This window comes from Marmota flaviventris, chromosome 4, assembly GCF_047511675.1.
Source record: "Marmota flaviventris isolate mMarFla1 chromosome 4, mMarFla1.hap1, whole genome shotgun sequence".
Lineage (NCBI taxonomy): Eukaryota > Metazoa > Chordata > Mammalia > Rodentia > Sciuridae > Marmota > Marmota flaviventris.
This window is the reverse complement of record NC_092501.1, coordinates 136826243-136849648: the sequence shown is the minus strand read 5'-3', so window position 1 is coordinate 136849648 and position 23406 is coordinate 136826243. Positions and strand designations below refer to the sequence as shown.

General features: G+C 33.6%; 1 protein-coding gene across 4 annotated transcripts in view; it reads left to right on the top strand.

Annotated features, from left to right (window-relative positions):
* Positions 1–23406, top strand: part of Nbea (neurobeachin) — a 639704-nt gene that overhangs the window by 348652 nt on the left and 267646 nt on the right. For all 4 annotated transcript variants that reach the window (XM_071611544.1, XM_071611543.1, XM_071611542.1 and 1 more), the window contains exons 36-37: positions 7146–7254; positions 10514–10680. In XM_071611544.1, coding sequence (XP_071467645.1) covers positions 7146–7254; positions 10514–10680 — 276 coding nt within the window. The remainder of the gene's footprint in view (positions 1–7145; positions 7255–10513; positions 10681–23406) is intronic.

The following is a 23406-nucleotide window of genomic DNA, read 5'->3' as shown; positions in this document are numbered from 1 at the left end:
CGAAAGTAGAGTTTTTTTTTTTTTAATGGGACTGCTTAATATATAATGGCTGCTCCCACTCACACACAGAGCTCCTTGGAGAGTTTTTTGAATCAAGGCATTAGGAAACCATTATCCAACTGACTATAAAGCTAATGAAATAGACAATTCAGGTACCACATGTGACAAAGAATACAGACTTTAAAAATTTTAAGTTTTAAAAAGTCCTTCAATGAGCAATGAACAACAACAAATCTTACAAAGGAGAGGATCATATTTTACTAATATGTCAATTTTTAAGAAAAGAATGCAGAGACAATAAGAAATAATAATTTGACCCATACAGAGCAAAAAGCCATATCAACAGAATCTATGCCTGAGAAAGCAGTTACATTGGACTTTCTAAGCAAAGATGTTTATTGCAGATGCCCCTCTACATACAATGAGGTTATGTCCCAATAAACCTATTGTAAGTTGAAAATATTATAAATTGAAATGCATTTAATACATGTAACCTACTGAGGTTACTTAGTGCTGTACTCAGGGTAAAAAAAATAATGGGTATGCCTTTCCATTATCAGGTTGAAAAATTATAAACTGAACCATTGTAAGTTGCATTATAAATATGTCTGTATTATATCTGTTTCATGAGTTAAGGCAATATGTCTAAGAAATAAAGGAACATATGAGAATGATATCTGAAAGTTGAAAAATTCCATAAAGGGTCAGAAATTGTAAAAAGGAAACATTTGGAGTTAAAAAGTACAATAACCAAAATAAAAAATTTGCTAGAGGGAATCAAAACAAATTTAAGCTAATAGAAGAAATACTCAGTGAACTTGAATATAAGGAGATTGTCTCGTGTAAAGAATGGTGGAAAAAAGAGGGAAGAAAAGTGAACAGAATTTTAGAGACCTGTGGGACACCATCTAGCATATGAAAAAATACATAAGTCGGATTTCAGAAGGAAAGGAGAAAGACAGTGAGGCAGAAAGTATACTCAAAAAAAAAATGGCAAAAACTATCCAAATATTGTGAAAAATATTGGTCTATATATCCAAGAAGGTAAGTGAACTCAAATTCATATAAACTAAAAGATATTCACATCTGCATGTATGATGAAACTATTAAAAACTTAATACAAAAGAGAACCTTAAAATCAGCAAGAGAGAAGTGATTCACCCTATACAAGGAATAATAAGATTGAGAACTACTCAGAAACCATTGTGGCCATATGCAATGTGATCATATTTTCAAAGTTCAGAAAAAAATTCTTAAATACTGTCGATAATTCTATATCTAGCAAAACTATATAATGAGAAGACAAATTATCACATTCCCAGATGAACAAAAACTGAAGGAGTTCATCACTAATAGACCTTCCTTATAAGAAATACAGAAAAGAATCAGGCTAAAAGAGAAGGATACATAGTTACTTAAAACCATGTGAAGAAATAAAGAATGTCTAGAAAGGTAACTATGTGGATAAACAATTTCATTTATGATAGCATCAAAAAGTATAATATAGTAATAAAATGAAAGGATGCTCAATATTACTAATCATTATGGAAATGCAAATTAAAACCACAAAGAGATACCACATGATATCCATTAGGATGAGAAATAACAAAACTTGAAAATAGCAAGTGTTATTAAGAATGTGTAGAAATTAGCACCCTTGAATACTGTTATAGAATTGTGAGCTGATGCAGATCCTAGTTCCTTCTCTGCTTTTATACCAAAAAGAGTCAAAAGCAGGGACTAAAAAATTATTTGTTTTAATATCCATATTCATAGCTGAATTATTTTTAGTAGTCAAAATGTTGAAGCAACCCAAGAGTCTATTGGCAGATGAATAGATAAATTGTGATGTGTACAGGTAATAGCATATAATTCAGCCTTAATAAAAAGGAATGAAATTCTGATACAATACAGGTAAAATGTGAGGACATTATGCTAAGTGAAATAAGCCAGTCATTAAAGGATAAATACTGCATGATTCCAACTACATGAGATACATAGAGTAATCAAACAGAGAAACAGAAAGTAAAATAGTGGTTTCCAGAGGCCAGATGTGAAGGAGGAAGTATGAGTAATTTTTTTAATGACTAAGGAATTTTGGCTTTTCAAGGTAAATGAAATTATGTGAATGAATGGTGATAATGTTAGCAAATCAAACTGAATATACTTGATGTTACTGTTCAGAACACTTAGGATAGGTTGAGATGAATTTTATGTGTATTTTATTCCAATTACAAATAAATTTTTAAAATATGATACTTAGGAATAACTTTAGCCAAAAACAGTTAAAGACTTGCACATTGAAAACTTTAAAACATCATTGAAAGAAATTAAAAAGCCATAAATAAATGAAAATACCATCCATAATAATGGTTTGGAAGAATTAATTTTAAGATGTAAGAACCAGATATATTGACACATGCCTATAATCCCAGCTACTTGAAAGGCTGAGACAGTAGACTCACAAATTTAAGGCCAGCCTGGGAAATTCAGAAAGACCCTGTGTCAACATAAAGGAGAACTGGGGATGTAGCTCAGTGTTAAAAGCCTTGGTTTCATTCCCCAATAACGGGAGGCAGGATTGAGGGGGTGTATGCCATGCCACTTCACATTCCATAGAGTGGCTGCTATTGTTTAAGTAAACAATAAAAAGTATCATCAAGGATTTGCAGAAATTACAACTGCCAGGCATTGGCTGTAGGAATGTAAATGGTGCAGCCACTATGGAAGACATTTAGCTGTTTCCTCAGCAAGTTAAACACAATTACCATATGACTTGGTACTTCCACTTTTTAGGTATATTCTCAAGAGAACTGAAAATATGTTGACACAAAAGTTGGTAACAGAATTATTCAAAGTATGCAAAAAGCATAAACAACTCAGATGTCCATAAACTGATGAATGGATAATCAAATGAAGATACATTCAGCAATGTATTCAATTACATTGACCATTAAAAGGAATGAGGCACTGATGATGCATGCCATGACACAGATGAACCTAGAATTATACTACATGACATAAAAGGCCATATAGACATAAAAGGCCATATCTTGTATGAATCCTTTTAAATGAAGTATATAGATTAGGAAAATCAGAGACAAAATGTAGATTAGTACTTACCAGAAAGAGGAAATTGGTACTCACTGCTAATAGGTGTAACAATTTTTTGGATATCTCTATTCAATGTAATTTATATGATTATTCTAAGGTGATTGAGATTAGAGTAGGAAAGATATTCATGCCGCTTCTCAAAAACTGAGTAAAAAAATTGTGAAAAAGAAATACAAGTTTTATCATCAATAAAATTGGTTTTGTGTGTTTCTTAGTACACATTTAGGACTGAGGAGGAAGACCAATGTCTTAGTCAACAATAACATATTTTCAGGGCCAATATAGCGGATAGGTCAGAAATTGAGTAAAGGTGCTGGCAAGAGAATGGTTAAAGTGTGAAACTGTGGGACACAGGAAAGGGAGTGAATTTGTGCAGGAGATAAACACTAGAAGAAAAATGGAGGAATTGAAGAACTGAATGTTAGAGGAATTCAAAAGCTTATTTTTGCCTGAGGTAGGGGTTTGGACTAGTGATGGGGAGTGAACAGCAGGGGTAGAAGGTTGTAATCTGAGAGCAGGCTCTAGAAGGTTCAAAATTTAAGCAGCAACCAGAAGCAATGGCACACACCTGTGCTCCCAGTGACTCAGGAGGTTGATGCAGGAGGATCTCAAGTTTGAGATCAGCCTCAGCAGCTGACCCTGTCTCAAAAAAATAAAAAGGATGGGGGATTTAGCTCAGTGGTAACATAACTCTGGGTTTAATCCTCAGTACCAAAAAAAAAAAAAAATAAGAAGTGAAGTCATGTATGGCCAGTAGAGTAGAAATGAAGATCATGGTAATACAAAGGTCAGGAAATTTTGAGCTACAGTGGATAATGGGGTCTCCAGAATGATGGGAAGATGTCCACTTCTCTTTGTAAATAAAAAAATATAGATTAGTTGACATATAACTCATAAATGCTGTAGATAGGACAGACTATCTGATAATTGATACATTTTCGCTGGTGTCTCTGCAAGAGTCCTTTGTTATACATCCCCCAAATCTCCTTCTTTGTGCCTATTAACCAGCCCAGCCATGAACCTTTCCCTTCTTGCTATCTCCTGCTAATCTATTTAAGTCTTGTAATATGCACTAATTTATACATATTAGATTTCTTCCTGAGTTTTTTAAGCCTTTAGCATGTGTTAGAGAAATATGTTGAATAGTGAATGCTCCATTATCTCACATCTCATCTCTCTTAAAGCCTGTCTACTAACTGTAAATCAGTAACTTTATCAAAAGCTAATCTATCCGTCCATCCTTCCTTCTCTCTCTCACTCCCTTGTTCCCTGAATTCTTCCATCCCTCCCTTTCTCTGTTTCTTCCTTATGGGAATCAAACCTATATAACTTCTTATTTTTCCATCTTCTTCAGGAACAGATTAATACTATGTGATTTTGCCTTCCAAGATTATTTACAGAGGAGTCTACACCTTTTCTTCCCAAATATTGTTGTTTCTAACAGATTCCTGTCACTTTGTGTTCTTTCAAAAATTTGTGTTGTGGTGGATTTGGGGACTGAAATTAGACGGCTTTTGCATGAAATGTGCCTGTGTCCCTTGGAAATGATTGGAGACATCATTGCCCCCTGCTTTCTGGAAATATCTCCATCTATGTTGCTGCAGTGTAAGATTTCAGTGGTACCTCTCTCATGCTGCCAGAACTATTCTCACTGCTCCTAGAGCAGCAGGGTAGTTTTTTTACCCAGATCTGATCATGGAGTAATTATATCTACATTAGAGCAGTCATAGATTTTGGAAAATTCCTACTTAGGGCTATCTGGAATTCAGTGCTGTTCAGAATTTATATGATTACCCTGCAATAAAGGAACCATTTACCTGTCAGTTTTTGTCAAAATGCTACAAAGATCTTGCGGATAATGTAGTAGAATAATATTACAACAGTGCCATGTAATTCAACCTTAATACATTAGTTACCTCAAAGACATACGTAGCTTTTAAAAGTGTATAACTAATTAGAAGAAATTTTTAAAATTCTACTTAATCAAAAACTTAGAAATATCAGGACATATACCAATTTTTTCCTTTTGCATACATGTGTTATTGAAGAAGACAAATGTACCATAGGTACATAGAATGTAGTGAAGATATAGTAGGAAATAAATACAAAAATTAAAATAGCATTAAATGTATTCCATTATAATTGAAATTCATGACACCTTAAGCAAGAAAAAAGTGATGATTCATTTCATTAAGGAACGTGAAAATAAGAAATCATGATCTCGAAAATAATTCTTTAGGTTAAAAATCTCAGGAGAAAAAAAACAACAATGAGTAAATATTTGGATTTAAAAAGGATATAGATGAAATAGATCAAAGAACTGGAGGTTCTAATACCTTAATTATAGAAAATGCTTTATAAGTTTACCCTTTAAAGAAAATCCAGAAGAAACTGAAGTTAACTTTTTAACTATACCTTGATTTTTCTATAATAAATAATTCCTAGTTGCAAAAGGAGATATTTAATAAGGTAAAAACAAAGGCTTAATCTCTGGTTTTTAATTGACAAAATGAAAAAAAATAATGTTCATTTGTCATACAAAGGAGAATTGCAGAAGTAAATAAAATTTTACTTTGAAAATGTTATTTAATGAAGATGAAATATAAAATTAAAATTATGGAAAGTATTAAAAACTATGATTTAGGACAAAGTACTTAATTGTTCTGAGCACTGATTTCTTATATTTAAAAAATGAAATGATGATACATCTGAGGATTCTGTAAGAATTAAGAATATACACTCCTAGTTCATTTACATTGCGCTCTATAAATGGTTTGGTAATAATTGTTATAATCAATTTCCTCCTCTTCCTCCTCCTCTTCTTCCTCCTTTTCTCTCCCTCTTCCCGGTGGTTCTCATCAACCGAGCACACCTGAGAAGTTGTTTTGCTCTCTGTCAGTTACCTGGGCCTGCAGTTATGTGGAAGATTGGCTCTCCTCTGATAGTTCATCTTGGCCCAGGGGCTAGAGCACCTCTCTTCTCTTCAAAAAACTTACTGTGATGTAGGCTTCTTGCAACCTGGTGGCATACTCCAGAGAGAGAGTTCCAAAAGTCAAAAGCTGCAAAGCATCTTATTTCTTAGCTTCAGGAACCACATAGCATCACTTCTCCTGTATTCTGTTGGTACAGTAAGTCAGGGGGCAAGCCCCGATCTAAGAGAAGTAGAAAGACTCCACTTTATGATGGGGCAATGATGAGTTACCACTGCAGAAGAACATGTGTATGAGAAATACTGTGGCAGCATCTTTGGAAATAACCTCTGCCACAAGTTACAAAAGAAACTGAAGTTTCTTTCCTGTTGTGGATGTGAAAATATCGCCAAATAGTATTGCTAAGTGAGAAAAATTAGATACAGAACAGACTATATATTAAATTAATATTAGTGTTGGAAAATAATATTTTATGTGTATTTTAAAAGTCTGTGAAAATATGCAAGAAATGAACAGTGGATATCTTTTGAGGTTGGAAATTAGTTGAATAGGGAATGTATAAGAGGTTTTTTACTATCTTTCTACACATTTTAAAAACAACTTGAAACTTCAAATATATAATATATAACTTAAATTGCTTTAAAATTTTAATTTACTGTAGTCCCAGTATTTAAAGGAAATTTAGAAGTAAGGCCTACAATCTATGTTAATTAAAATGAGAATCCATTCGGTTTATTTCCTAATATGTGGTCTTTAAGCTTATGTGTGAAAACTAATTTCCATGATGATAAATTCAGCTATTTAACCATTTTAAAACACCCAGCCCAAATCCTTGATTTTTATTCAGTTAACTATCTTTATTGAATTAAAGGAGTCACTGGTTCACATGTAACACTGTTTAAGAGAGGAATTGCTGAAACAGCTTTATGGCATATTACTATGTTTCATATTTCATGGAATTGTAACTTAAAATATATTGGTTTCCTAATCTTAGTATTTATGTATAAATAATATTTGAAATAGTGGAATTTGATAATTGAAAATCGTTGGACTAACCAAAGCTATTAAGAACATTAATTCAAAATGTATTTTTCTTTTTAGATTACTGTGCCATGCTATGAAGGACCATATAGTTCGTGTTGCAAATGAAGCCGAGTTTATTTTGAACAGACAGAGAGCTGAAGATGTACATAAACATGCAGAATTTGAGGTAAGGTTTGGGGAGTTAATTAAGTTGTGCTTTGCTGTTGTAAGAATCCCATTACTCATTTGTAACTTTACATAAGATTGTTTTTCTTTATTTAAAATTTTGGGAACAGGGATTGAACCCAGGACTGATTGATCACTCTAAGTCACATCCCCCATGTTTTATTGTGAGACAGGTTCTCAATAAGTTGCTTAGGGCCTTGCTAAATTACTGAGGCTAGCTTCGAACTTGCAATCCTCCTGCCTCCGACTTCTGAGCCACTTGGGATTATAGGCATGCGCCACTTGGCCATAAAGAATATTTTTAAGAAGAAATTTTTACAGAAAGGATTTCAGGTCTTCTTTTGAGAAGCTTTAATGAATGTCCAACAGAACACTAGTTTGTTTCTACCTTATTTACAACCTGAAGAAATCCCTCTTGGTCCAATGAAGGTATTTTAGCTTTACTCTAAGCAGAAGTAAAAAGTAATGAAAGGCAAAATAAATTTTATAATACAGTTACTGTTACTTTTGAGCTAACAAGCTTTATAAACCACAAGATAGACATGAGGATATCATGGTTTTTATTTACGACCTTATATAGGATTCAATAAATATAATTTCAGTGTTTTAAAGATAGCAGTTATTCAGTATTTCAGTTTATTCAGTATTTCAGTTCATTCAGTTTACAAAACTAAGTGCTTTTCAGACATATTCAGGTGACCTGACATTTGGCTTAGGTTGGACTCTCGGTGACCTTGAAAGTAATAAATAACTTCACCAATTTATTCTCCTGATGCAACATGCCAACAAGTGTGGTATGGCTTGAAATCAGAGCCCACAATTGCAGTTTTGATGAGGTTTTTATCTCAGTAAAGCAGCTCTCCAAGTCATACAAGTTGATGGACTAGGTCTAGTGATCTCTGACCCAGCCAGCTGAAAAGCATGAGACAGAAAATAGCTATTGTCGCTTTCATACACATAACCTCTGCTTCATTTGGTCAGATGAGACAGCAGGCACTTGTCTTATGGAATGGTAAAACCTTATTTGGAAAAAGAATACTAGATATTCTAAACTTTTTGATAAAAGTATAGTGACAGGTGTTTGTCAAAGGGAAGTTTTGTATCACTTGAGCAATAAAAATCATTGGATATTTATCAGAGTATCATGTTGTAACTTGGATGCCAAGAAAAAATTGAGTTATGTGTTTTTTGAAAGAATATGTTTAGGTATAAGACATGTCAGAACTCAATGAAATAAAAATATTCAGTTAACTTTCAACTTCTGTTGGTAAATAAGATAAAGAATATTAACTGAATGTTTGCAGGATCAATTTTGAGGCAATCATATTCTCACTAAGAAAATCAGGATATTTTGTGAAGAAATAAGCAGATCAGTATTTGTCACTTGAGAACATTTAAAATAGATTTTCAAGCAACCAGATATTAGTTATGAGCTTTAATACATGTTTAAGTTAAGGACACTGTTTCTCAACCATTGTTATTGTTATTGTTATTACCCTCTGAGGAATCATTTTAGACTTTTTTTCCCTAACTTCTCCCCAACCCCCAGAGAATTTTTTACACCACTAACATGCTGTATGTCTGTTTGGAATCTTTCTTTGCATCTGTACATAATACATTAAAAGAAGGGTTTTTTTTTCACACCCCTACAAACACCAATTTATACCCTGCTAAGGGTGAGATCACTCCCATTATGAATTCATGGCCTAGAGTGATAAGAGGTTTTGAAAAAAGGAGACATGAAGAATTAATGGTTTATAGATTAGATATACATAGCATATAATGTTAATGTAAATCTAATTTTGAAAGAATTGGATGAATATTGTTTTTTAACACAAGTATTTACATTTGCTTTTAGAGCGATATTAATAAATGCATTGATTTACGTGTGTGTTTGCATAGTTTACCAAGCACATGACCTTGAAATTGTAAAAAATTTTACAAAAGTCATGACATTATACTAGGATTTTTTGATGGATTTCTCTACCCCTGTACAAGCCTAAAATTAGGAGAAATAGTATATTTAATTTTAAATGGGTACTTCACAGTTAAGTTTTTTTTTTAACTTAATACTGTAATTGTTAAGGAAGAAAAATGAAAATTTAATTTTACTCTCCAATGAACTAATGAAATATTAACCTCATTACCAAGGCAGATCTTTGTACTAATTGGTGATTCCCTGTACAAAAAGATAAATTGGAAATTGAATTAATCCTTCATAGATTACTATAAGGTTATTTCTCTAGAAAATGATGACATGTGGTAGTTGTCTATATCAATAGACAAAAGGATTTGTTCAGATACCTTCTGTGAAGTAGATTTTTGCATAGTTATGATGAATGGGAATAGTTATATTTTCTCAGATATATGAAACTTTTTTATTCTTAGTTATATGACTTGTATTACACACTTGCTAATGCTGAAATTTTTAGTCAAATTGATCTGTTCAAAAAACTACTATATAAAAAATAAAACTTACATTTAAATAGATTCTCCTTTTCATGTTTATATTGGATCTTTTTGATACACAAGGGATTCATGTATAAACTGTGTTGCTAATGTGAGCAAGAATACAGACAGCTGACATGACAACTGATTATTATGAAAAAGGAAAGATAAGAATAAGGGACTAATTCTCATGAGACCTTTTGAACACATTAGATTTCAAATTTGGAAAGGAACACTGAGAAAAATCTTGTCTTCGCTCCTTATTTTACATAATTGAAACTAAGTACAATGAAAAAAATGAAGTTTGCATAAAGTGTGAATTAAAATTCAGGTCTGCTGAATTCCCAAATCACTTATTTTTCTTCTATACCATGTGGCCATTCATGAAATAAAAAACTATAAATTATGTGACAATTTTTATATTTATATGTGATTATCAGGAGCATACCTTTTAAGTGAGACTTGCTATAATGATTATAATATCAAGTAGATTTTCCTTTTTAGGAAGCCATTTCTGTTTGTGGAATGATAGTTTCTGGACAACAAAGTTATATTTCTAGAACTAAACAGAATCATAAAAGTCTTTGATTACTTTATTTAAAGTTAAACAAATTATTTTACACATACTTACAAAAGAACACTTTTACCAATTTGAAAGACAACTACATGTGTTCTTTAGAACAATATGATAGAAAATTACATTATGTGAGTTTTTCAGATTGAGTTATTATTACCTTTTCACTTACTGTTAGAGATCAAATCTTTTATACACCGTAAAAAATTTTATTATTATACATTGTATTTCTCTTCAGTCCCAGTGTGCCCAATATGCTGCTGATAGAAGAGAGGAAGAAAAGATGTGTGACCATCTTATTAGCGCTGCTAAACATCGTGATCATGTAACAGCAAATCAGCTGAAACAGAAGATTCTCAATATTCTCACAAATAAACATGGTGCTTGGGGAGCAGTTTCTCATAGGTGAGTTAAAATAAATTAAATGTAAATAACTCATGGGTTAATTGTCATAGTTGGAAGTAAAGCTGTGACTACAAACTTATTTAGAAAATATCATTATAAAATACAAAAAAGTTCTTAAATTTAATGGTTCTAATCTTCATTTGAATGATTTAGAAGAAAATCTAAACTTTTTAAACTTGTTCTAATGGAAATTATTTCCAATTTATAATTATATGTAACATAATAGAGAATATGTTTAGGAAAATATTTTAGAATTATTTCATATATAATCTGGGTTCAAGGCATAAGATGTGGCTCTTGTTTAAATAGTAGTAAGTTTTTAAAACAACTATGACATTTATATTATTCTTAGTATTTCTTATATACAAGTTATAATTTGCTGTGGAGAAGTAATATATTCTTTTTAAGAGTTTTCTTTTATAATTTTCCATGAATACTTACTTGGGAAGGTTTTTCATTGAAATTTAGAATATTCTATTGAGGCCTATTTGATTCTTAATATTGAGAAGGATTTGTTTAATGTACATAGATGTTTCATTGTTTGGAATTTAAATATTCACCATCATTGTATATTGTTGGTGTATGATTCCCTTACGCAGTATGAAATGACCTTCTTTTTCTCCTCTGAATAATCTTGGCTTGAAATCACTTTATTTCATACTAGAATAGCATCAAATGTTTGTTTACCAGACCCATGTAAGTGGTATATGGATGTCTTTGCCTGTGATATAAGTCTCTTGCAGCACAGTGTTAGAGTTCACTTTTTTAATCCAATCTGCCAGCCTATTTATTTTGATTGAATTTTAGATTATATAAATGATTTACTGTTATTATTGAGACAGGAGTTTTTATTTCGTGCCATTTTGTTTTATTTCTAAAGTTTAAATTGAACTTGATTCTCATTTAATTGACTATGGTGCTGGTTTTAGTTGTTATTTTTCATTTCTTCTTCATGAACTGTTTTGTAGACTGTGTTTAGTAATATAAGCTTTCTAGTTATGAATTATTTTAGCTTTTGTTTATCGTGGAAGGTTTTTACTTCATCTTCAATTCTGAAGCTTAATTTTGCTAGGTGTAGTATTCTTGATTGGCATCCATTTTCTTTCAGAGCTTAGTATGTTTTATTCTAAGCCCCCCTCGGTTGAAAAATCAGTTGAAAATCTAGATTGGCTTACCTCTAAATGTGACCAGACATTTTTCTCTTATAGCTTTTAAAATTCTTTTCTTATTTTGTATGTTAGGCATTTTTTAAATTATGTGTCATTGTGTAGATCTATTAGGATTTTGTATATTTGGATCCCTATATGCCTCCTGTATTTGAATTTCCCATTTCATTCTTGAGATTTGGAAAATTATCTGATATTTTTTTCATTGAAAAGTTTATATATTCCTTCAGTTTGTTTTTCAGGGCCTTCATCTATTCCAATGAACCTTAAATTTGGGCTTTTAGTGTTATTCTAGATTTCTTGAATATTCTGTTCACGGTCTCTTAACATCTTTTCCTTATGGTCAGCTTTATTTTCAGGATTATATACAATCTTTGAGAACTGAAAATCTGTCTTCAAAGTGATGTAATCTATTGGTGATATTTTCCATTGAATTTCTAATTTGGTTTATTGATTCCTTCCTTTCAGGGATTTCCATTTGGTTCTTTTTTAGAATCTCTGTCTCTTTATTGAAGTGATCTTTCACTTCCTGTATTTTCTTTCTGATTTCATTTCTTACATCTTTTAGCTCATACGACAGCTTAACTATGATCTTTCTAAATTCCTTCTCTGACGTTTCCTCCATTGTGGTGTCAGTGAAGTCTGCTATTGAAGTATTATGGACTGTTTGTGATGGGTTTTTCCTTTGCTTTTTCATATTGTTTGTATGTCTACCCATGTATCTCACTTCTTCTTTTAAATGAAAGACTACTTTGTTATCTTCTTTTTCATAAGAGCCCTGAGTTGGATGAATATCCAGATACTGATACTTTCAGTGAGTGTATGACCTCTTCTGATCCCAATATCAGCACCACTTTAAGATATGCCACTGAACCTTATTTATTATAATTACTTCAGAACCAAGTCTTCTTCTATTCAACCTTTTAAGAGCCAAAAATGTGTTTCAGTTATTCTCCATGATCCCTCAAATTCAGACATAAACTTATAATAAAGTTCTGGAATAAATAAAAATAGTGGTTAAATTTAGTAAACTTATTGTAAGTGAGGGTTAAAAATGGTGAGGAAGAGAGACTGAGCAAAAAGAAGATGGAAAATAGAGAAATAAAAGAAGGAAAGAAGAAAGGAAGGAAGGAAGGAGGAAAAGATACAAAAAGATAATTTATGTCAAGGTATAATGGAGAAATAGATGAATGATTGGTATTTCAGGATATAGCAAATAATGCGAGAGGATGAGTATTGTGTAAGAGGAGCAAGTATAAACTAGAGCTTGGATAACAAAGATAGGAGGTTTCATTCTATCTAATGCTTTAAATCATTGGATGAAATACTTTCAAATGGGTTGAAGGTACGATGTTGGCTATTATGGGTTGACAATTACTGTTTGAGCCAATTCTCTGGTTGCTTTGAACCTCCTTCCTACAGCTTCTGGTTGTCAGCTCAGGGGCCTGCAGCTGACTACCGGGAGGGTGCAGTGTTGTGGGTTGGCTCTTCCTATTGTGTACAGTAGTTCAGAATGTAGGCTCTGGAGTGTCCCTGTGATTGCTATGGGTCACCATGTACCTGCTCCCCTCTACTGGATCCTTTTCATGATAGTGAAAATTCTGGTGGCTGTCTGTGAGTGCAGGAATTCTGGTTGTGGATTTTCTGTGGGTGTTCTGTAATACAAAAGTATTACTCCAGCCATAGCTACTCCCTGAGGTACTTTAGTAAAGGGTCTCAGATGGTTCACCTGGACTCTAGTTTCCACTACCCCAGATTGTTAAGGACAGGCATTGATTCCCTATTATTCAGTCTGATGCAGTTTCCCTCGAGTGTCCAAACTATTCCCTGTCACTTGCCCGTTGTGGTCATGGGTCAGGGTCTGTACCAGTTAAGGCTGGGATCAGCCCTTCCTCCTGCATAGACTCTGATAATTTACTGCTGGGTCGCTACATCACTGGATATTCAGAGAACTTCCCTATAGTACAGTTCTAGGATCCCAGGGACTGTCTCCCCCAACCCAGGGTATATTCTCTCTAGTTCCAGTGGTCTGGGGCAGGTGAATCTGCTTTCCTTTGTTCAGGGCCAAACTTGCTTCCTTATTTTCTCTGACTGGAGCAAGTGGATGCTACACAGAGCTTTCTGTCCTTACTTGGGTCACAGAGGCTGAGTGGGGTTAGAACTCCCAGCCCACGTGCCCTGTTCACAGTAAGGGGGAGACAGAGAGGGTTTCAGCAATTTTCAATTAGTAGTGGTCCTTCTAGAAGTTCTTTCTGGCTGGATTCTTAAGGGTTTGCACTGCAGAGGAGTTCCTTCTGGTTTAACTTGGGTGTGGGAAGACTCATTGCTATTTTAAGGGGGTGACTGGTAGGTTTAGGGCTCCAGAAGATGGCTTCAGACCCTTGTCCAGTTTTATTTTCATGATTTGGTTTTAAGCTGTTTGTACTGTTTTATGGACCCTTCTGTTACTGTTGCACTTTAAATTTTGTCTGTCTTTCCAACAATTTTTAAGTGGGTAAGCTTAAGAAATTTTCTGCTCCCCTCTCTCTTTCTCTCTCTGTTGACCCTTCCTCCTTCTACATCCCCAGGTTCAGGTTAGGAGCTAAGGGACAGAGTTTGTTTTCTACTCTGGTAACCTATCTTCCAGCCTCTCCAAGTCTCAGACTTTGTAACATCATGCTTTAGAGCATTTATTTTGTCACCCACCTCTCAATTCTGCTTTTCCTTCTCTGCCTCATTTCTTATTGTGAAGAGGTTGGACCCACTGCCTCACTTGCTTCTGCCATCTCCCCCTGTCCTTCAACTCAGCCATTAAACTAAATCTTTAAGCTTAAGTATTGTTTTTTATAATCTTCATTAGTTTTGATTAACTACTAGGGCTCATCATTGGACCTCTTTTTGTTTTTATTTTACTCCCTCTCTAGCTAATTTTATGTAGTCTCATGGTTTAAAAATACTGCCGTATGTTGATAATGTTCAAATGAATTATAACTAGACTAGATCTCCCTCCAGTCTCCATTCCTGTATATCTGTCTGTCTCTTTGGTAGGTTTTCCTTGGATATCTAATACTCATCTCACTGTTGAGTTGTCAAAACGGAGCCCAGATTTTTCTCCCAGACCAGTTTCTCTTGTATTCTTCTCCATCCCAGCCAAGGAAAACTCTGTAATTACCCAGGTCATAAGTGTTGCTCTTAGCTTGAGTACTCTTCACACATTTCACCTTGAGCCCTTCTGAAAATAGTATTGATTTTTCAACACAATATATCCAGGGTGTGACTACTTCTCACATTACCTTAGATCAGCTTGGCCCAGGCCACCATTAGTTCTCATGTGATTTATGCAGCAGCTTTTGAATAGTCTTCCTGTATTTGTCCTTGTGCTTCTGAAGTCGGTTCTCAGCACAGTAGCCTAGTCCTTTTATTTAAAATATAGATCCATTTTCTTCTCTGCTCAGAAACCTACAGAATTGTGCTATGCAAGACTAGCAACTAATCACATGTGGCTATTCAAATTTAATTAATGTAAATCAAATTTTAATAAAACTTGGTGCCTCTGTGGTACTAATTGAATTTTAAGTAATCAATTACCACATGTTGCTATTGACCACCATATTAGATAAAATAGAACATTCCCATCATTGCAGAAAGTTCTTATTGGACACTGTTGCCCCAGGGACTTGCCAAGTCACTAGGGGGAGAAAAACACACTTTTTTTTTTTTCTGTTACATATAAAAGGAACAATGGCTCAAAATATTATAGCTTTACTATCAGAAATCATGGAGACCAGAAAGAAAATCATCGACCTAGAATTCTATATTCAATAAAAATATCTCTTACAAATTAATGCAAATTATAAACATTCTCAAATAAAGGGAAAGTAAAGAGAATTCCTTCCCAGTAAACATGTTCTTTAGGAAATGCTAGAGCACATTCTTCAGGCACAAAGAAAACAAAAACATAAAATTTTGAAATGAAGGAAGTTGTGTTGTTTTGTTTTGTTTCCCCACACAGTTCGAAGGCAGTAGGATAGAGAAATGATAATGTTTTTCAAATAATGCTAGAACAACTGAACACTGATAGGCAAAAATTAGAACTTGACCTAAACCTCACTCCCTATGTGAAACTTAAAGTACATCCCAGACATAAATATAAAATTTAAAACTTAGAAGAAAACATAGGAGAAAATTTTCATGACCTCGCTTGGTATTGGCAGTATTATTAGTAAAAGCACATAAGTCTGATCCATAAAAGAAAATCATAGAATGGACTTCATTAATATTAAAAACATTTTATTTCTGTGAAACATTTTACTGTTGAGAGAATATTACATTGTCAAAAACTGGGGTAGCCCAGACTAGGAAAAAATATGTGCAAATCCCACACTTTACAAAGATTATTATGCAGACTGTATAAGGTACTTTCAAAACCTAACACTAAGAACAAACACTGCAATGAAAAAAGCAAACAAAATATTTGAGCAAACACTTAACCATAGTGTGCAGATGGAAAATAAACACATGAAAAGATACCAATATTCTAGCAGTTTTCAACAGTTAACAATTGAGGGAGGATTAGAGTAGAAAAGGCAATAAGAAGGAGATTTTTGAGACAACTATGGTATATTTTGAGTGTGGGAGTAGTTTCATAATCCTACACATTTACATTTGTTGAGATTTATACAACTGTAACTTAAAAAATGAATTTTACTGTATATAAATTAACCATTTTAAAAACCTTGAAAATAAAAAGTCTGGAAAAGTCTTTAAAGATAATACCTTAGTTGTTAACACTAATAACTACCAATCCAGCCTCAGCAATGGTGAAGTGCTAAGCAACTCAGTGAAGACCCTATCTCTAAGTAAAATACAAAATAGAGCTGGGGATGTTGTTCAGTGGTGAGTGCCCCTGAATTGAATTCCCATTACCCAAAAAAAGAAAAGGGAAAAGAATTGCAATCAAATATATAATTCTTAGTTTAAACTTAAATTACAACTCAGATTATCTGTTATTTCTACACAAACACTGATATATTGAAAATATGTAAATTTTCCTTTACTGCTGGGAGCCATTAGCCAAGTAGGTATGACAATTTCCTTGCCAGCGTACCCCATGTTGCTGACATGTTGCAGCGACATTGAATGTAGGTGACCTTGCTCAAGGACCAAGGCAGATTAGGGTGTTCCCGGTTTTAAGATAATCGTGTTTAGGGCGTTCCCAGTTTAGGTTCCAGGTTTAAGGTTTAAGATTATTCCTGCTGGGAATAGGGCGTATCCTGCTGCCTGAGTTCCCCTTGAGTTCTCACGGGATTCAGACAGTATATTTTGGAGATAGAAGCCCAGTGGAGGTGGATTTGGGCAGAGAACGTGGATTTGGGCAGAGAACGTGGATTTCCCCAGAACGTGATTGTAGACGGCTGGTGTGAGTTCGGGAATAAAGAGTTGCTGTTTGAATCTACAAGCTGTGTGGTGGCTCGTGATTGTGTGCCCAGCCAGACTGCGGCATTTGTGCCTAGCCAGACTGTGGCACTTTACCTACAACGGAGACCTATAAATTAATTAATTTTCACTGGATATATTTTGTAATATGTATCCTAAATAAATGTATCATTCCCTAATAAAATTTATGAATTATTCAGGAAGGGAAAAAACTATCTCCCAGCAATTTTAAAGTAGTTCATGATGTCACAATTTTAATTAGGAGTATTTAATTTTTGAGTTCTACAGTGAAAAAAATACTATTACACGTTTTGGTGCTATGTATATTGACAGCAACTAGATTAAATTTTTTTTAAGAGAGAGAATTGTTTTAATATTTATTTTCCAGTTTTCAGCGGATACAACATCTTTGTTTGTATGTGGTGCTGAGGATTGAACCCGGGCCACACGCATGCCAGGCAAGCGCGCTACCGCTTGAGCCACATCCCCAGCCCCCTAGATTAAATTAAGTAATATACTAATTATGATCTCAGTAACACTGTGACACCTAATATAACTCCCCCAACCTCCACAAAAAATATAATTTAAAAATTTGCTTAGAAAATGAATATATTTGTGTCATAGCCCTTATTTTTAAATGGCTATGAAGCTTCGGAGAATGCTATGTTATACTTTCATGATGTCTCTGTAAATGAATATAATACGTTCAAATAAAAAGTAGAATTTTGGGGTTGGGGCTGTAGCTCAGTGGTGGAGTACTTGCCTCGCACATATGAGGTACCAGGTTCGATCCTCAGCACCACATAAAATAAATAAAGGTATTGCATTTATCTACAACTAATATATATATATAGTGTTTTATTTATTTATTATTTATTTATTTATTTTGGAGTCAACCTGTTATTCTATACTTCTTAAATAAGAGTTTTCATATTCAATATCTCAAGATATTAAAGTCTGAATAATAACTTAATATAACTTAAAATAAGCATTATAAGCTTGAAATAATGAAATAACATAAAGTAAGCACTTAGTCATAAAGAACACTATGAAGAAGTAGAACTGTAAAGTAAAAATTGTATGCTTTTGAAATCAACTGTAGGTTTGAAATATTCTCTTACAGTCCATATTCACTTGCACATCTTGGCTCTACTCCTATTCCCTTTACTTCAAACATTCACCGTTGCCTTCTATGATAGGTACAAACTATAGCCACCATCATTGGGTATGTATTTAAATTCAATTTAATTTGCACTGGGTCTCTTCCCTAAAACTGGTGGAAAATTTAGTCTCAGTTAAATGAGGCCACTACCCATACACCACACATACACATACTCCAGGATTAGACAGAAACTCTAGTAATCTTACTAGCATAAGGCCAAGGGATCATTTCCCTCTGGGTTCCAGGAAGGTTCTTGGTTTGTACGTGAAGGTAGGTCTGTTTCTGCCTGAAATGACACATAGTTTCATCAGGGCATAGAGCTAGGGCTCCTAGGATGTAGTTAACTTACATTCCTACCCTTTGATTGGGAGTAGATGTACCCATCACCTTTAGTACCACCTTCTATGTCATTTTCCCAGGCTTGGAATAAGCACCCAGGTTACCCTGACTACTTCAGTCTCCTCACCACAAAAAAGCTTCTCTTTCCATCCTCTCTTTTTTTTTAACATTTTATTTGTTTTAATTAGTTATACATGACAGTAGAATACATTTATGCACTTTGATATGTCATACATAGATGGGATATAATTTCTCATTTTCCTGATTGTACACATTGCAGAATCTTATTGGTCATGTAGTCACATATACACATACATTAATAATGTCCATTTATTCTACTATCATTCCCATTCCCACATCCCCTCCCCTCATCTACCATCACTTCCCTCTACCTAATCTAAGGTAACGCTATTCTTCCCTAGTGCCCCCTGCCCTGTTGTGAATTAGCATCTGCATATTAGAGAAAACATTTGACCTTTGGTTTTGTAGGATTAACTTATTTTGCTTAGCATGATATTCTCCAACTCCAACCATTTACTGGCAAATGCCATAATTTCACTCTTCTTTAAAGCTGAGTAATATTCCATTGAGTATATGTACCACATTTTCTTTATCATTATTTATCTACTAAGGGACACCTAGGTTGGTTCCATAGTCTAGCTATTGTGAACTGAGCTGTTATAAACATTGATGTGGCTGCATCACTATAGTATGCTGATTTTAAGTCCTTGGAGTATAAACCAAGGAGGGAATATCTGCATCAAATGGTGGTTCCAATCCCAGTTTTGTGAGGAATCTCCATACTGATTTCCATAGTGGTTGCACCAATTTGCACTCCCACCAGCAATGTATGAGTGTACCTTTTTACCACATCCTCACCAACATTATTGTTGCCTGTATTCTTGATGATTGTCATTCTGGAGAAGTGAGATGAAATCTTAGAGTAGTTTTGATTTGTATTTCTCTAATTGCTAGAGATGTTGAACAGTTTTTCACATATTTGTTGATCAACTGTATTTCTTCTTCTGTGAAGTGTCCATTCAGTTCCATCCTCTCTTATAGGAAAGTTCAGGTACTGTTTAAAAAGAATGTTTCTTTAAATAGGAATGCTTCATGTGTCCACCAAAAAGGTAAGAGAAGTCTCATGTCTCTTGGATTCAAGATTCTGCTCATTCTGGAGGGCTTGTCCTAGAGTGCGGTGGAAATATTGCTTATTTTCTGATCCTTTCAGATTCCCAGGCCCATTCCTTTCTACAACTATCTTAAGACATACATCTAATTCAGAGGTACTGTAACTAGAATAGAGTATTCCCACATGGGGAATTTGAACCCTTGATATTCATCTCATTATGCTCTAACTAATTGAGGTTACCAATTCTAACTGCTCTAAAAGACAAAACATAAATCTAAGTTAGGTAGAATCTTCATGACTTATTGATTTAATAAAAAGGGAAAAATGGAGGATGTTGTTCAATTTGCTGTCATGGTTCACTAAGTGAATGGTGGTAGTCATTCTTGGACCTGAAAAACACAGAGGGAACTAGAATATAGCAGAAGATAGTTATATTGAATCTGCATTGCCTGTGGCATGTTCTAGTGGACATGTTTTCCAGGAAGTAGAACACAGAACTCCAAATGATATAGGTCACTACTTATGCACACCATGACTTCCTCAGATACATTTGGAACATACTTTTCAATACCCAACATATTCTGTCTCTCGCGATCTTCCAGTAAATGGCATCTAGAAAACATCCTAATTTATTTCGTTTGTTCAGTCTTTTCTCCACTCATATAACCCACATAGAGAAATCTGTTAGCAATTCCTGTCAGCAGTACATCTAGAGTATATACTTTATTCTTTCAAGCTCTGAAAATAGTTAGAAGATGGATTGTTCCGTGGTTGTGTTTTGCTGGGTAGATTCTTTAAGGACAAGGAGCACAGATATTAGGAATTAAGAAAGTAGTCAATCAAGTTTTATAGTTAGCCTGAGATAGTTAAGAAGGGTATGTGAGGAAAATAAGGCAGAAAATAAAGGGGTCAAGAAAACAAGCATCATTGAACTGAAAGGGTGGGAAATTGTAGATATATGAGTTTAAGATATTAGAAATACAGCAATCCAAGATTGACACATCCAGATCATGGTCATGAGAGTGGTAGAAGGAAGTTGTTTGAAGATCTTGGTAACTAGGAGGTAAAGAAACTGAAAGGATAGAATCTTGCATTTGGCATTTATGTTGAATTGCTCAAGATAATTCCAATATTTGGATGGCAAGGAAAATCATCAACATCTTCTGAATCTTTAGTAGATAAGAGGACTGACTGGCTTGTTGGGGCTGGGAGAGGACGTCAGGTGAGGAGACTGGTAAGATTGTGTTGCCAGATTCTGTAAGAGCTGGGAAGAGCCTCTGTTTATCTTTCTTAAAACAAAATATAATGAAAATGAAGAGAATGTAAAGTATGTGCAGTATGCCAGAACTTAAAAGGCTGTCAAAATTCATTTTCTCCAATAGAATTCCAGTACAGATCTCAAAAAAAGTTAACGATTTGGAAAAACTGGGAAATCTAGATTCCAGATCAATAGAGATTACATGAATCAGAAGAAAAAAATGTCTTGTTATTTGGATATGAAGGTGATCAGGCTAAAACCTCTATGATCCAATTGATTGCCAACCTCATTTCTGTGGCTTTTTTCCTTAAACTATACAGATTGTTTGAAAATTAGGATAATTATTTTAATAAGTCTCTCAGAAGTAAAACACTTTGTAAAATTCTTAGTACATGCTGTTAGAAATACATGAAGTACTCAAATGAGGATAATGGAGAAAATCAATATGCTAATTTAAAAAAACTCACAAATATTAGACTAGATTCTCAACCACAAAAAAAAGTCATTAGTTTCAAAAATAAAAATTAGTTGTTATGGATTCCCACATTAATGAAAGTCCCCCTTGATTTACAAATGACATTATTAACTTACTTTTCACCATTTGGAGTAAGTACTTAAAGAGTTAAAGAGAGGTTATCACAGTCCCTTAGACCTTAATTTGACGACTAAGGAAAACATGCTATACCAAAATGTAGGCGAGCGCTCTACCACTGAGCCACACCCCCAGCCCTCCAAACTATAGATAATATTTCTCAAGCAATAGCATTTGGTATCTTAGACTTTTAAGGTAATTTTTTTAATCATTGAACATAGTATATTATTAGGCTGGAAAGATAAATCTCTGGATTATTTTCTGTTATTTCTATTTTATAATCTTGCTTTTTGATTTAGATATTTTTATTTAAATATTATCTATAGTCCCTAAACAATGCTTAAACCCATTACATTATTATCAGAAAATATATATTAAAGATTTAAGAATTTTATTCCCTATAGTTTTTTCCTCTTCATATATCTTCTTTTTAGAAAAGCTGTGTATTTTTATTTTTATAAATGAAAGGAATAGATTGGTTTACAGTGATATTGGTCTGCATTACATACACACTAAAACTGTACACATTAGTGGAGCATGTTTTAATATTGTGCTCACAACTAGCTTAGTGTCCTTTGTCAATAATAAAGGATGCCTGTTTAGTTGGAAAGTGCCATTGCCCCAGAGTGCTGTATTTTGAAGTCATCTGTCATGGATACATTGTAGAGAGAGAAGACTATTTATGTTTATGGCATTTTAAGTAACTGAGTTAAGCCCTTTGGAATATAGAGAAAAGGCTTGTTTACTGTCATCACTATTCACTTAATCCTGCGACCTTGACATGATAGCATTCCCATAAATCTCCCTGTGGGTAGTTCAATAAAACAGATGAACATCAAAATGCATTGATTGTTTCAGCTTTAGGAATTAACTGTGGGATGGAATAAATATGACCCAGATAGGTAATATTACAAAGGAACTCTACCAATCCACTTTTCTAACAAATAATACTTATTAGAAAAAAATTATTTATTGTAATTTGTATAGATGAAAATACATATAAATTATGTGCATATCATGACTGGCTTTTTCAAAAGCAAATCTGAATCTTGATATACTTAACATAAAATTAGTAAAGTTTATATCAAAGATATTGTAATAAAGCTTTAGTTTACATTATTTTATTGTATTATCTCTATTGTAATTTTCTTTATATTCACTCTTTTTAAAATATTTGTGATTCTCTAATTACTCAAATGTAAATTTTTAACTTCAGTACCTCCTTCCTGCCAGCTACTATTACAGATTCAGGGGGAAAATAATCTAGGAACATTGGAGCATTTGAGAAAGAGAAACAAAAATTAATAGGCACCATTAGGAAAAAATAATGGAAGAATCTAGAAGGACTCAATATTTAATCCTCACTATACTGTTCCACAGCTCATGTTCCAAACTATAAGAAAATGCAAGTTTGGTTCAACATCATCTACAAAAGTAAAGGTTATAAATACTCTCTTTGCTTAAATAATTGATCTGGAAGATAAATAATCTTAGAGGAAGTTACATTTGTCACCCACCAATTTTAATATACAAATAACTTTTTCATAGTTTAGTTTGGTGTAGTAAAACCTCTGTTCCTCTTTTGGAATGGGATTTTACACATTGCATCCTAATGATAACTTTCCAACACCAATATCTATTATAAAATTTTGGAAAAAATCA